General features: G+C 34.1%; 1 protein-coding gene across 6 annotated transcripts in view; it reads right to left on the bottom strand.

Annotated features, from left to right (window-relative positions):
* The window catches only part of ASCC1 (activating signal cointegrator 1 complex subunit 1), a 101,681-nt gene that overhangs the window by 77,641 nt on the left and 8,253 nt on the right, over positions 1–15,787 (bottom strand). For all 6 annotated transcript variants that reach the window (XM_058543231.1, XM_058543233.1, XM_058543232.1 and 3 more), the window contains exon 5: positions 12,008–12,186. In XM_058543231.1, the coding sequence (XP_058399214.1) occupies positions 12,008–12,186 (179 nt within the window). The remainder of the gene's footprint in view (positions 1–12,007; positions 12,187–15,787) is intronic.

Below are 15,787 nucleotides of genomic sequence, written 5' to 3'. Positions count from 1 at the left end.
CTATAAGAAATCTTACAGAAAGTTATTTATATATAGAAGCAAAATTAATGACAACTAGACAAAGGATAGGAGGAAGAAAACAGACGATATATTGTAAGGTTCTTATAAATAAAGTGGTATATTATTATTCGAAGGTGATGAATTAAAGACATTTTTGTAAGCCTTAGAGCTTTTACTTAAAAAATAAAACCAACAGGTGTAGCTAATAAGCCACTAGTGTGGATAAAATGAAATTTTAAAAAAATCCTCGATCCAAAAAATAGTAAGAAAAAAAAAACAAACAAAAGATGGGGCCAAAAAAACTGCAAAATGGTAGATTTAAACTCACCCATATCTATAATTACATTAAAAGTAAATGGCCTAATCACTCCAGTTAAAAGGCAGAGATGTCAGACCAGATTAAAAAAAACAATATCCTGGGCTGGCCCCATGGCTTGGCAGTTAGGTGCGCGCGCTCCGCTGCTAGTGGCCCAGGTTCGGATCCCGGGCGTGCACCGACGCACCGCTTCTCCGGCCATGCTGAGGCCGCATCCCACATACAGCAACTAGAAGGCTGTGCAACTATGACATACAATTATCTACTGGGGCTTTGGGGGAAAAAAAATAAAAATTAAAAAAATTAAAAAATAAAAATAAAATAAAAAACAATATCCAACTATATGCTGCCTTTAAGAAACTTATTTTGAATATAAAGATACAAATATGCTAAAAGTGAAAGGATGGAAATAGATATACAATGCAAATACTAATCAAAAGAAAACCAGAATGACTATATTAACATCAGAAAAAGTAGATCTCAGAACAAGGAATGCTATTAGGGATAAAAAGGGACATTTCATAATTATAAAGGGATCAATTCATCAAGAAGATACGATATATACACAATGGAATACTACTCAGCCATAAGAAATGATGAAATCCAGCCATTTGTGACAACAAGATGGACATTGAGGGTATTATGCTAAGCAAAATAAGTCAGAGGGAGAAGGTCAAATACCGTACGATCTCACTCATAAGTAGAAGATAACAACAACAAACAAACACACAGAGACAGAGATTGGATTGAAGGTTACCAGAGAGGAAGGGGGGGAGGGAGGAGGGCAAAAGGCATGATTAGGCACATGTGTGTGGTGATGGACTGTAATTAGTCTTTGGGTGGTGAACATGATGTAATCTATGCATAAACAGAAGTATAATGATGTACACCTTAAATTTATACAATGGTATAAACCAATGTGACCACAATAAAATTTTTAAAAGTAAAAAAAAAATAGTGACACGATGTTGAATTATTCAGATGGGCCCATGTGATCAGCCCTTAAAAGCTGAACAGTAAGTCTGATCTGAAGCACTGGTGTAACAGCTACATTTTAAGTTAGCATGAGGGAAGCCACCTTAGGGAAAGGAAGCAATATTGTAACTGTGATCCTGACTCACTAGTCACTGAGAATGCACTCTAGCCTGTACATAGCCTAGATGACTAAGCACCTTTCACTTCTGCAAAATACACGATCTGCTAGTTCTATGACTCTTGCTTACGTATATCTCCCAGCTGTGATAAGACGATAATTTTGTTCTCTGAATTCCCAAGGAACATGATGACCTCCAGAAAGAAAAACTCTACGTTGGTACCCATCATGAATGACAGAAGAAAGAGATAATATGGCACCTTTGAATTGCATCACACCAGATGGTCGACGTCCCTAAATTCCCTCCTTTCCTGCTCATTTCCCCTATATAACTGCCTCAAGATTCTGTATGATTTTAAGATGGTTTTTTAGGACACTAGTCTATCACCTTCTGATTATGCTGGCTAATCATAAATTTTCCATACTCCAAACAAAAAAAAGAAGATATGAAAACAATGACAGAACTGAAAGGAGAAAGAGGTGAATCCACAATTATAGTTGGAGATTTCAACAGTCCTCTCTCAGTAATTAACAGTACAAGTAGATAGAACATCAGTATGGATATAGAAGACATAAAGATCACTAATGACCAGATGACATAAAACATTTATAAAACAATCAACCACAAAACATCGGAATACACACCTTTTTCAACTGTACATAGAACATTTACCAAGATAGACCAAATTCTGGAACAGAAAACAGGTATAAATGCATTTAAAAGAACTGGAATCATACTGAATATGTTATCTGACCAAAAGAATTAAATTAGAAATCAGTAATAAAAAGATATTTGGAAAATCCTCAAATGTAGAAAAGTAAACAACATACTTCTAAGTAACATATGGGTCAAATAAGAAATCATGAGGCTTACAATGCATGTGAATCTATAATTATCTTAAAATAAAAAGTTTAATTAAAATACTAAAAAAAAAATCACACGGGAAATAAGAAAATATTTTGAACTAAATGAAAATGAAAGTACACATATCAAGTTTGAGGGGATGCAGATAAAGTAATGTGTAGAGGGAAATTAACATCTTTAAGTGCTTCTTTCTTAGAAAAGTCTCATATCAAAGATATAAGTTTCTACATTAAGAAGCCAAAAAAGGAAAGATGAAATTAAACCCAAAGCTATGCATAAGAAATACAATAATAAAGATAAAAGCAGAAATCAATGAAATAGAAAATAGACAATAGAGAAAAATCAATGGAACCAAAAGCTAGGTTTTTTTTAAAAGGACCAATACAATTGATAAACCTCTGGCTAGACAGATCAGAAATAAAACAGAAAAGGCACAAATTATCAATATCAGCAATAAAAGAGGGAATATCACTACAGAACTTGCAGCCATTAAAAAAATAAAATATATCAACACTTTTATTCCAATAAAATTCAAAAACATAAGATGAAATACACAAATTCCTTGAAAGACACAAAACACCGAAACACACTCAAGAAGAAGTAGATAAACCTAAATAGTCCTAACTTGGCTAAAGAAACAGAATTCATAACGTAAAACTTTCTCAGAAAACTCCCAATCTAGATGGCTTCACTGGTGAATTCTACTAAACCTTTAAGGAAGAAATAATATCTACACGAACTCAGAAAATAAAGAAGAGAACACTTCCCAACTCATTTTACTCTCTGGTTTTGAATTAGATAGTCAGTATTACCCTAATATCAAAACCAGATGAAGACATCACAAGAAAAGAAAACTAAAACCAATAACTTCTCATGAACATAGATATAAAACTCCTTAATAAGCTCTAGTAAATCAAATCTAACAATATATAAAATGATAATACATCAAAACCAAGTGAGGTTATCTAAGGAGCAAGACTGGTTTAAAATTAAAAAACCAATTAATGTAATAAAGCATATTTACACTATGAAGAAAAAAATATGTAAATCTTATAGATATTGAAAAAGTAACTGACAAAGTTTAACAGTCATGATGTTTTTAAAAAATTCTTAGCAAACTAGGAACAGAATGGAATTTCCTCAACCAGACGAAGGGCGTCTGTGAAAAAACCTACAGCTTACATTAAACTTAATAATAAAAGACTGGGGCCGGCCCCGTGGCTTAGCGGTTAAGTGTGCGCACTCTGCTACTGGCGACCCGGGTTCGGATCCCGGGCGCGCACCGACGCACCGCTTCTCCGGCCATGCTGAGGCCACGTCCCACATACAGCAACTAGAAGGATGTGCAGCTATGACATACAACTATCACTGGGGCTTTGGGGGAAAAATAAATAAATAAAAGTATAAAAAAATAATAATAATAATAAAAGACTGAATTCTTTCCTCCTGTGATCAAGAACAAGGAAAGAATGTCCTCTCTCATCTTTTCTATTCAACACTGTATTGGCGGTCCTATTGAATGCAATAAGGCAAGAAAAAGAAATACTAGGCACACAGATTGAAATGAAAGAAATAAAACTATCTTTATTCACAGATGAAATGATTATATAAGTAGAAAGTTATAAGTAAACTACAGAACAATTTGTTATGGGCTGAATTTTGTCTCCCCAAAATTCACATGTTGAAGTCCTAACCCCCATTAACTCAGAATGTGACTGGACTGCACAAAGGTCTTTAAAGAGGTAATTAAGGTAAAATGAGGTCAAAGAGGTGGGCCCTAATCCAGTATGACTGGTGTTCTTATAAAAAGAGGAGACTAGGACACAGACACACACATAGGGAAGACCAATTGACAATACCAGAAGAAGATGGCCATCTACAAGCCAAGGAGAGAGGACTTGGAAGAAACCAACCCTGTTAATATCTAGATCTTGGACTTCTAGCCTCCAGAATTGTGAGAAAATAAATTTTTATTGTTTAAGCCACCCAGTCTGTGGTACTTTGTTATAGCAGCCCTAGCAAACTAATACACAATTACTAGGACTAATAAGTGAATTTAGCAAGGTCACAGGATACAAGGTCAACATACAAAAATCAACTGTATTTCTATAAAGTAATAATGCACCCCTGAAAGCTGAAAATAAAAGATACCATTTACAGTACCATCCCCAAACATGAAAAACCTAGGGCAATTTTAATACAAGCAGCATATATTTATCCAAAGAACACGAAAACACCAATGCGTAAAGATACATGCACCCCTGTGTTCACTGCAGCATTATTCACAATAGCCAAGATTTGGAAGCAGCCTAAGTGCCCATCAAGGGATGAATGGATGAAGAAGATGTGATATATATACACAATGGAATACTACTCAGCCATAAGAAACGATGAAATCCAGCCATTTGTGACAACATGGATGGACATTGAGGGTATTACGCTAAGCAAAATAAGTCAGAGGGAGAAGGTCAAATACCGTATGATCTCACTCATTAAGTAGTAGATAAAAACAACAAACACATAGAGACAGAGACTGGATTGGTGGTTACCAGAGGGGAAGAAGGGAGGGAGGAGGGTGAAAGGGATAATTAGGCACATGTGTGGGGTGATGGATTGTAATTAGTATTTGGGTGGTGAACATGAGAACATGATATAATCTATGCAGAAATAGAAGTATAATGATGTACACCTGAAATTTATACAATGTTATAAACCAATGTTACCACAATAAATAAACTATATTACAAAGCTAAAAAATAATAATAATAATAACACAAGCAGCATACAATTAGAAAATGAAATTAAAAAGCAGTTTCATTTATAATAGCATCAAAAAATAAAAATTAGGAATAAACTTTAACAAGCGATATGTGCAACCTGTACACTGAAAACTATAAGACATTACTAAGAGAAATTAAAGAAGACCTAAACAATAAACATATACCATGTTTATGGATTAGAAAACTCAATATTGTTAAGACGATAATTCTCCCCAAACTGATCTATAGATTCAATACAATTCTAATCAAAATCCCAGCAGGCATTATGGTATCAATTACAAGATGATTCTAAAATTTATATGGAAATACAAAGCATTGTGAATAGACAAAACAATCTTGAAAACGAACAAAGTTGGAGAACTTACACTATCTGTTACACGACTGATTATAAAGCTATAGTAACCAAGACTGTATAGTATTGGTGCAAGAATAGACATATAGATAAACGCACAGAACATAGTCCAGAAACAGACCCAGACGTATACAGTCATTTGACTTTTCACAAAGGTATCAAGGTCATTCAACAGGAAAAGGATAATCTTTTCAACAAATGGTGCTTGAACAACTAGATATCTATATGAGAAAAAATGAATCTCAATCCTTACCTCTCACTGTACATAAAAATTAACTCAAAATGAATCACTGACCTAAACATAAAAGCTAAAATATAAAACATAGTTTTATAGTTTGTAGTTTATAGAAGAAAACTTTGACATCTTGGGGTAGGCAGCGATTTTTAGAGACAACACAAAAAGCATAAACTATAAAAAAATTAGACTATCATATTAAAAATTTCTGCTTTTTAAAAAACACTAACAAAATGAAAAGACAAACCACAGACTGGGACAAAATAGATGTAAAACATGTATCTGATAAAGGATGTGTTTCTACAACATGCAAGAACTCTTACAACTCAGTAGTAAGAAACAAACAAAAAAACACTTAAAAATAGGCAAACGTGTACACTTAAAAATGGTTAAAATGGTAAATTTTATGTTATGTACACTTTACCACAATAAAAAAATAAAGAGAAAAGTTAAAGCACCACCACCAACAACCACCAAAATGGACAAAAGATTTGAACTGACACTTCGCAAAGGCACATACATAAAAGGCCAGAAAGCACATGAAAAGATGCTCAGCAGCATTAGCCATCAGGGAAATGTATTCTAAACCCACAAGACACCACAGCATGCCTACCAGGGGGGCCAAAATCAAAACAAGACAGACACCAAATGTTGACAAGAATGTGGAACATCCTAAACTCTCATGTATTATTTGCAGTAGAAGAGGCACAACCACTTTGGTAATAGTTCTGACAGTTGCCTATAAAACTAAACTATATACTGTATAATTCCATTTATATGAAATTCTAGTAAGGGGAAATCTAATAGTAACAAGCAGCAGATAAGTGGTTGCCTGGAATCGCTGGTTGGAGATGAGATGGCAGGGGGACTGACCACAAAGAGGTACAAGGGAACTTTGTGGGGTGATGGAAATGTTCTATGTCTTGTTTGTGATGGTTGTTAAACTGTTGTATACGTTTGTCAAAACTCATCAAAGTGTACTCTTAAAACAGGTGCATTACATTGTATGTAAGTTGTAACAGAATAAAGTTGATTTTTTAAATAAAATGGAAAAAAACTATCAAAAATTTAAAGTTTACATTCCCTTAACCCACGTATTCTACTTCTAAGAATTTACCCCAAAATGTATCCCAAACAAACCATCAGCCAAGGACATAAAGACACATGTACAAAAATGTTCATTACAGCATTATTTAATAGAAATAATTTCCTTTATTGTTCCATCAATAGGAGATTGATTAAATATGTTAAGGTACATTCACAGAATAGAATACTTCAAAGCAATTAAAAACAGTAATTACACTTATATGTATTGACCTGAAATATGTTGTTAAATCAAAAACATAGTTACAAAACAGTGTGTATACCATAATTTTATTTTAATAAATGTATATAACAAATACATATATAAATTTAAAAAATTTATAAGCCAACATTATATAAAAAGCTGTCATCTTTTTCCTGTAAGAGAATGTTGAGATCATTCCTATTTTGGAGATGAAGAAATTCTATCAGAGATGTCAACTGAGTCTCAGAGAAACCAAAAGACTGAATGCCACAGTCTTTCAGGGAACAACTGCTATATCAGTGAACACGTATATGTTCTTTAAAGTTCCTAGAAGGGAACTCACCTAAGTTGGGGTAACAAATGCAGAGTACTACCGGAAAACGCTTACAGGCTTTTATAGCCATCTGCCCATCCGTTGTTCTAACATCAGAATGAAATTCACTAAAAATTTCTTCCATATGATAGGTAGATAATGGTCCCTTACTTATTTACTCTTTTATGCTGTGCTTATCTCCCTGTTGTTATCAGGACCTGATTTAAAAGCAGGAAGAAGGCAATATCAGTATGGAGTCTCCCTGAAAGCAGGAAGGAAGTACTTCGGACTGATTAAGGCCAGCATGACATTCATAGCAGCCAACCTCGTTCTGGCAGAGTTAAAGTAATCATTCCAATATTTGTTTCCTGTCAGCCCATGTCAGGAGCCAAAAGAAAAGTGAGACAATGTATACACACACAAAGAGAAAAAAAGGCTAATTTATTACAATCTGCTTGTCCCATACCAAGTATTAGTAACACTCCAAAAAATAAATAATCACTAAGCTTCAGTAAGTTGGTATGGTATTTACAAGGTAAAATAACTTCAAAACTTAGCAGCCCCTCCTCCACCAAAAAAATTTACCAGCCCATATGGAAACTTCAGCGTTCCTGATCTTCTCCTACCCCACCTCCACTCCCAGTGAGAATGAAATCATCTTGCTACGAAATGTTAAGGGAAAAAAAGATATTCTCATGGTTAACTAATTTTACATACAATATATATATATAGTATTTGAGTATTTGACTTATAGATGTGCCCTCATTCAGGTACATAAATGCCAAGTTACAATGTCACTTAAAAATGGGTTATACAATTCTACACTGTCTATTCATACAGAATAGACAGTATGACTCTGTTCACCTTCACAGCCTCCTTCTTAAATAATCAATTCTCACCCCCGGCCCCAAAACGTTCTTGGATTCTAATATTTCTATATCTGCATATCTTTATCATCATATTCTAACACCTAAGAACCAGCTTGCACAATATGGGCAGGACAGGAGAAAGCAAAAAGAAAAAGGGAAAAGGAGAGGAGGAAGGATCTTGTAAATATTTTCACCCAAAACGTTTTCCCTGACCTTGCCCACGACTATCAAAGACAGCTCTCATCTACTCCTAATACTCCAAGTAATTGTAATAACTTTAACCTAACCAGCCGTAAAAATAGCAGAAGTAGCTGCTACCACTTATTAAATGCTTATTATGTATCAAGCACCATGCTGAGTACTTTATGTTATCTCATTTAATCCTTCCTGCAACTCTCCAAAGCAAGCTGTAAAGATTTGGAGATGTTCACTCGCCCAAGTCTACACAGATCGAGGAACCCAGAATCAGACCTAGGTCCATCTGTTTCAAGAACCAAAGATATTAACCATTGTTCTATTTTATTCCACATGCTTTTATTCCTCTCTTTGCTACAAGACTGAGAAAACACAGTATGGACATCCATAAGCAAAAAAAAAGAACCTCAACCTAAACTTTACACCTTATACAAAAATTAACTGGATCACAGCTATCCCACTACTGGGAATCTATCCAACGAAATTGAAATCAACAATCCCAAGAGGCTTATGCACCCCTAAGTTCACTGCAGCATTATCCATTATAGCCAAGAAGTGGAAGCAACACAAACGTCCCTTGACTGATGATTAGATAAAGAAGTTGTGGTATATATATACAATGGAATACTACTTAGCCATAAAAAAGACAAAATTGTCCCATTTGCAACAACATGGATGGACCTGGAGGGTATTATGTTAAGTGAAATAAGCCAGAGAGAAAGACAAACACCACATGATCTCACTCATATCTGGAATATAAACCAACACACAGACAGAGAGAACTGTATAGTGTTTACCAGGGGCAAGGGGGTGGGGGGAGGGCACAGGGGGTCAAGGGAGACATGTATATGGTGACTGACAAACAATAATGTACAACCAAAATTTCACAATGTTATAAATTATTAAGACATCAATAAAAAAATTAACTGGATCACAGATCTAAATATAAAAAAGCAGAACTATAAAAATTCTAAGAGAAAATCTTCATGACTTAGGGTTAGGCAAAGAGTTCTCAAACATGACATCAAAAGTAAAATGGCCTAGCAGTTAAAGTTCCCGGGTGCAAAACCACACTACTCATCTGTCAGTAGCCATGCTGTGGCAGCAGCTCACATAGAAGAACTAGAAGGACTTACAACTAGAATATACAAATATGTACTGGGGCTTTGGAGAGGGGAAAAAAAAAGAGAAGAAGATTGGCAACAGATGTTATCTCAGGGCAAATCTTTCACAGCAAAAAAAAAATAGTACAATCTGTAAAAGAAAAATTAATAATTTTGGACTTCATCAAAATTTAAAAACTTTGCTCTGCAAAAGACACTGATAAGAGAATGAGAAGACAAGCTACAGCCTGGGAGAAAAGATTTGGAAATCACATATCCTTGAAAGGACTTGTATCCAGAATAGATATAAAAGAACCCTCAAAACTCAACAGTAAGAAAACAATCAATTTTTAAATGAGCAAAAGATGTGGACACCTCACCAAAGAAGATATAAGGATGGCAAAAAAGCACATAAAAAGATGTTTATCATCATCAGCTATTAGAGAAATGTAAATTAAAACCACAATAAGATACCACTATACACCTATTAGAATGGCTAAAATAAAAATGCCAACAACACCAAATGGTGACAAGGATGTAGAGCAAGTGGAATTCTCTTATGTTTCTGGTGGGAATGCAAAACGGTACAGGCACTCTGAAAAACAGTTGGGCAGTTTCTTATAAAGTTAACATACACCCACCATATATTCCAGCAATCCCACTCCTGGGTATTTAAAGAAATGGAAATTACGTTCACATAAAAAACCTGTACACAAATGTTTATAGCAGTTCTATTCATAATTGCCAAAAACTGGAAACAATTCAAATGTCCTCCAATGGGGGGATGGATAAACAAACTCTGGTGCATCTATATAGTGGAATACTACTCAGCAATACAAAGAAACCACTGATACATAGAACGACATGGATGAATCTCAAAGGCATTATGCTGAGTGAAAAAAGCCAGTCTCAAAAGGTTACATACTGTTGATCCCATTTATATGGCAGTCTCAGAAAGACAAAACTATACTAACCAAGAAGAGATCAGTGATTGCCAGGGTTTGAGGTGGGGAAGAGGTGACTATAGAGGGACAGCATGAGGGAGTTTCTCGAGTGGTAGAATTGTTCTTTATTTTGGTGTGGTAGGTGGTTACACAACTCTACACATGTTAAAATTCATAGAAATGTACGCCCAAAAAAGTCCATTTTACTGTACGATAATTTTTAAGGTAAAATAAAAAATTTTAATTCTCCTGGGGATAACTGGTTAACTAAATAGGAGTTTAAAAAAAATGTTACAGTCTTACCACTGACTATATATCCAATACATTCCAAATGAACTAAAAAGTTAAATGTAAATTATGAAGTAATATTGATCTTCTTAATATACATGAGGTTCTTACAAATAAATTAAAAAATTAACACTCTCAGAGAAAAATCAGCCAAGACATGAAGAAACAAGAGTTAAACATATGAAAAAGTCTTACCTCACCAATAATCAAATAAATGAACAGTAAAGCAATGAGCTAGTATTTTTTATCAATTGGACTACAAAAAAAACTTAAAAGAATGATAACACCTAATACTGGCAAGGGTAGGAAAAGAAACTTAAAGAAACCTACAATTTGGAATATAAAGTGCTATAACATTTCCTGAAGGTAATTTGGATATATATATATCAAAAACCTCAAACACACAAATACTCTCTTTCCACTTTCAGCAATTTACTGAGTAAGAAACTAATTAGAGTAGTGCAGAAAAATATATGCAGAAGAATACTCATAACATCATTAGTTATAATAATGAAAAAACAGAAAAAAAGGTTAAATAATTATATATCCATATGACTGAATAGTAAGCAGCCATTAAAAATTAAGTCACTTGAAGATTTACTGAAACAGATTATGCTATTTCAGTCATCACTGCTATAATTTCCTTTCTGGTCTCCAAAGCAAAGGTAAAAAGACTTAACGTTTTTGTTCAATGACAAAACAATGATCAAGGTATAATGCTAAATTTCAAAGAAAGCAAGATATAAAACCATATACAAGTCACATTTTATTTTTTAAATGTATGTGTGTGTACACACACACAAATAAGCCACATCATTATCTCTCAGTGGTGAGATGATGGGTGACTTTTTATTAATCTTTTCTGTATTTTCTAAATTTTCTATAATAAATATATATTACCTTCATAAATATTTTAAAAAATCAATAAATATTTCTTTAAATCACCTAAAGTTATATCCAAAAGGAGTTTGAAAACTAAACTCATCTGCTATTACCCTAGTCACAAGCATTTCACTCTTACATAAGTATGACAATTCTATATGCAAATTTGTCTTTTAGTTACTAACCCCAAATAAGCCATGACTACCCAGAGGCAGAAGACCTACAGATAATGGCATCTCATTAACATTGCCACCCACGAGGTGCAGAATAGTGTGCCCATTAGGATGATCCTTTTGTGTCTTGAAATTTTTAAAGAATATCTCAATAATATATAGAGACTTATGTCAATTCAGAATTAAAAGAAACCACCACAAATGATTACCTATTTTGGTAGGAGGAGAGATTTGTATCTACTGTTTGAATTACGAATCATTTTTGTACTCTTCATTTTCCTTTTTAGCTTTTTGTTTTGTTTGCTGCTTACCATGGAGCATTTCTCCAGTACCTCTTCCTGGAACTTCAGGAATCGCTCCTGAACTTCAACTTCATTGAGGAAAAAGGCAAGGAAGTGAGTGAAGGGCTGCTTTCTTCTAAAAGTGAGCAAAAGAACATCAATCCGAGTTCGGGCTGAAATTACACCACTTCGATGCTGGCCAGTGATTACTGTAAGCAAAAAAAAAAAAAAAGAGTTAACATGTTCAAGGATCATCAAGTGCTTATAAGATAGGGACCTCCTAATACCGTCATCTCTGGGGAGCTAAAGCAATCCTGAACGGGTACATAATTCTGAACAGGGGACAGTACCAGGGGTAAGAAAGTTACCAATGAATTCAATTGTAAGCAGAATAAGATCTAAAAACAGAATATCCTTAAGACCAGCTGATGAAGAGAAAAATTAGTTCAAAAGCTACAAAGCAAACCCTCATAGCTTGTTGGTGGGAATGTAAAATGGTGCAGCTGCTATGGAAAAGTCTGGCAATTCCTTAAAGAATTAAAGAGAGAATTACCATATGACCCAGCAATTCCACTCCTAGATAGAAAGCCACAAGAAGTAAAAAAGGTGATCAAAAAAAAAACTTGTAGACAAATCTTCATAGCAGCTCTAGTCACAATACCAAAAGGTAGAAACAACACAAATGTCCATCAACTGATAAACAGATAAACAAAATGTAGTATCTCCATACAATGGAATATTATTCAGCCAAAAAAAAGGAATGAAGTACTGATACATGCAAAAATATGGATGAATCTTGAAAACATTATGCTAAGGGAAAGATGCCAGACACAAAAAGCCACATACTGTATGTTTCCATTTATAGGAAATATCCAGAACTGGCAAATTCATAGAGACAGAAAGAAGATTAGTGGTAGCCAAGGACTAGGGGTAGGGAGGAATGGGGAGTAACTGCTTAATGGGTATGGGGTTTCCTTTTAAGATAATAAAAATATTCTGTTATAAGCCAATATGACCTCAATAAAATAATAATTTAAAAAAATGTTCTGGAACTAGATAATGGTGATGGTTGCACAACATTGTAAATGTGCTAAATGAATTCAACACTTCAAAATGGTCAAAATGGTGAATTGTATGTTGTGTATATTTTACCACAACAACAAAAAAAGTAAGAACAATACCACACACAAAAATTCAAATAACGATAAAAAATTAAGAACAAAAAAATAGAATTTTCTGTCATAAATTTTACCTCAATTAAAAAAAACACTGTGGCAAAAATTATTAGTGCTCCATGATAGTAAAAGAACAAAGGCAAGTCTACTACAACATATACAATCCTATTCTATAAGTATGAAAACAAAAACAAAGTAAAAATGTTTATCTACATCTATATTGCATGGATGGATACCAAATTTCTACATTTTGGTGTAATTTGGCCTTCTTTGATCTGGACTATGTCTTTAAGCATACATAAATGACAGTAGGGGGAAAAAAGCCACAAAGCATAGACCATTGTCTGCAAAAAACAAAACCGTTTAGGGATTATACAATCTCTGTTTAAGCAGGTATTGAACTTCTAGGTTCCAGAACTGGCAAGGCTTGTTTCAAAACAGAAACTAAGGAAAGGTGCAGAAGATATGAACAATGAACAAAACTGGCATTTCAACAGACTATTTATTAAAGAGTAAAAGACAGACTTCTGAATATGACATAAAATATTGACGTATTAGCTGCAATAGCAGCAATATGTGCTACGTACTTTAAAGAGCACAAAGCTTGTTCCTTCCAGGCAACTGCAGAAGTTAAAGAAATAATCCCATTTATTTGTCCTAATATTTTCCATTAAAGCACTTGAAATTTGCTATAAGAACAACCTTTCTACTTCTTAATAAGAATGAAGATATCATATCCATTTTGTTGTAGAGAAACAAGATGGAAATTTCTAGGAAAAGAAGTAAATTGTGAATGAATGAATGAACAGAAAGCCTGAGAACTGTTTGCCTAAGTAAAAAATTGACATAAATAATAACCTAAAAATGTAAGAAGTAGAGAGACAGTGTTTTCTAATGACATTATTTATACTATCAAATAGAATATTTTAAGAATCCAAAAGACTCAAATGCCCAGTGAAAGGAAGTATCCATAGCAGGCACCCAAATATTGTGCTAGAGAAGTACTGATATAGGAGGGTTCAAAGGCAAACTGGGGCAAAATTGAAGGAAAGTAGAAATTATAATTATCTCTGCCAGAGATCAAAAATACAGTGAGAAACTAAAAGAAAAAGGGGTGGAGGGAAGGGAAGCTTAAAACTCACGTTTATGTTTTATATCTGTAAAAGTTTGGTACAAAATGCTAAATCTGTTCTTTTTCATTCAGGAGGTGGTTTGGTAAAGAATAAGACTAATAAGATGTTTTCATTTTTGTAACACAGAAAATTGAAAAGGGCACTTGAAAGGTGCTCAGACAGACTGATTTCAAAAAAAGATTCCAAGCTCATTAAACAATGACTAAAGAGCAAATATGATGAGGTTAGAAATATTCTACAACTACAAATATCTGAGACCAGAACTTACGTGGCATGGGTCTAAGGACTACAAGGAAAATATAGGAAGAAAATTATTAAAGGCACTGATGTTAAATTTTAAAAAACCAATTCCCTAACTACAATGACAGTACCATTTTAAAAGCATCTTTTTCTACCCCATTGCCTGAGACTTCAAAACAGAGTAGACCAGATCCTTGACTAGAGGACAAATTAAAACCTACTAAATCATTTCCTTCTCTAGTCTAATTTAGGAGAGGCAAAAGAAAATGAATAAATGACAGCAAATACCACACCAATGCAACTGCAGTTTTGATTTCACATCACAACTCAATTTACTCTAACCAGTAAATCTGATTTTCCTATATACTTTACTTCCCTACAAGATCAATAAGCCAGTTTATCTTCTTGTTTTTCAATTAAATTAGTTCCAATAAATTCTTACTTTTAACAATTAGACACACTCGTTTTTCACATTGAAATATATGTGCTAAGTCAAAATGGAATTTACAACCTGCCTCCCCTTTTCTGGATAAACTTTGGAATGACTCCAGTATTGTAAAATGGCTAAGGTCTCCACATTTATACCATGTCATACTTTTTACTGCAATAAAAATTATGTTACTATATGGATAGAAAAAATGGGGAACACATTCAACTGTTAATAGTGATTATGTCTGAGGTTATATTACAAGAGACATCCCTTGGGCCTGCCCCGTGGCTTAGTGGTTAAGTGCGCGCGCTCCACTACTGGCGGCCCAGGTTCGGATCCTGGGTGCGCACCGACGCACTGCTTCTCCAGCCATGCTGAGGCCTCGTCCCACATACAGCAACTAGAAGGATGTGCAACTATGACATACAACTATCTACTGGGGCTTTGGGGAGAAAAAGGGGAAAAAAAAAAAAGGAGGAGGATTGGCAATAGATGTTAGCTCAGGGCTGGTCTTCCTCAGCAAAAAAAGGAGACTTGGCATGGATGTTAGCTCAGGGCTGATCTTCCTCACAAAAAAAAAAAAGAGAGAGAGAGAGAGACATCCCTTTACACTTTATATACAATTTCTGCAAGCTTTCGTTTTTTGAAAGCATGTATTAATTTTATCATCAGAAAAAAACTAGATAAAGAAATAACCTTTAATACAATTATAAAATTACTTCAATATTTGTAACTTGAACCTTTAAACTTAAGGAAAGACCCAAGTTTTTGTATCTGTAATTTTAACGAACTGAATATTTATTTTAACGAAAGTCCTTCAAAAATGTCATTA

Source organism: Diceros bicornis, chromosome 6 (assembly GCF_020826845.1).
Source record: "Diceros bicornis minor isolate mBicDic1 chromosome 6, mDicBic1.mat.cur, whole genome shotgun sequence".
NCBI lineage: Eukaryota > Metazoa > Chordata > Mammalia > Perissodactyla > Rhinocerotidae > Diceros > Diceros bicornis.
This window is presented reverse-complemented; position numbering and strand designations above follow the sequence as displayed.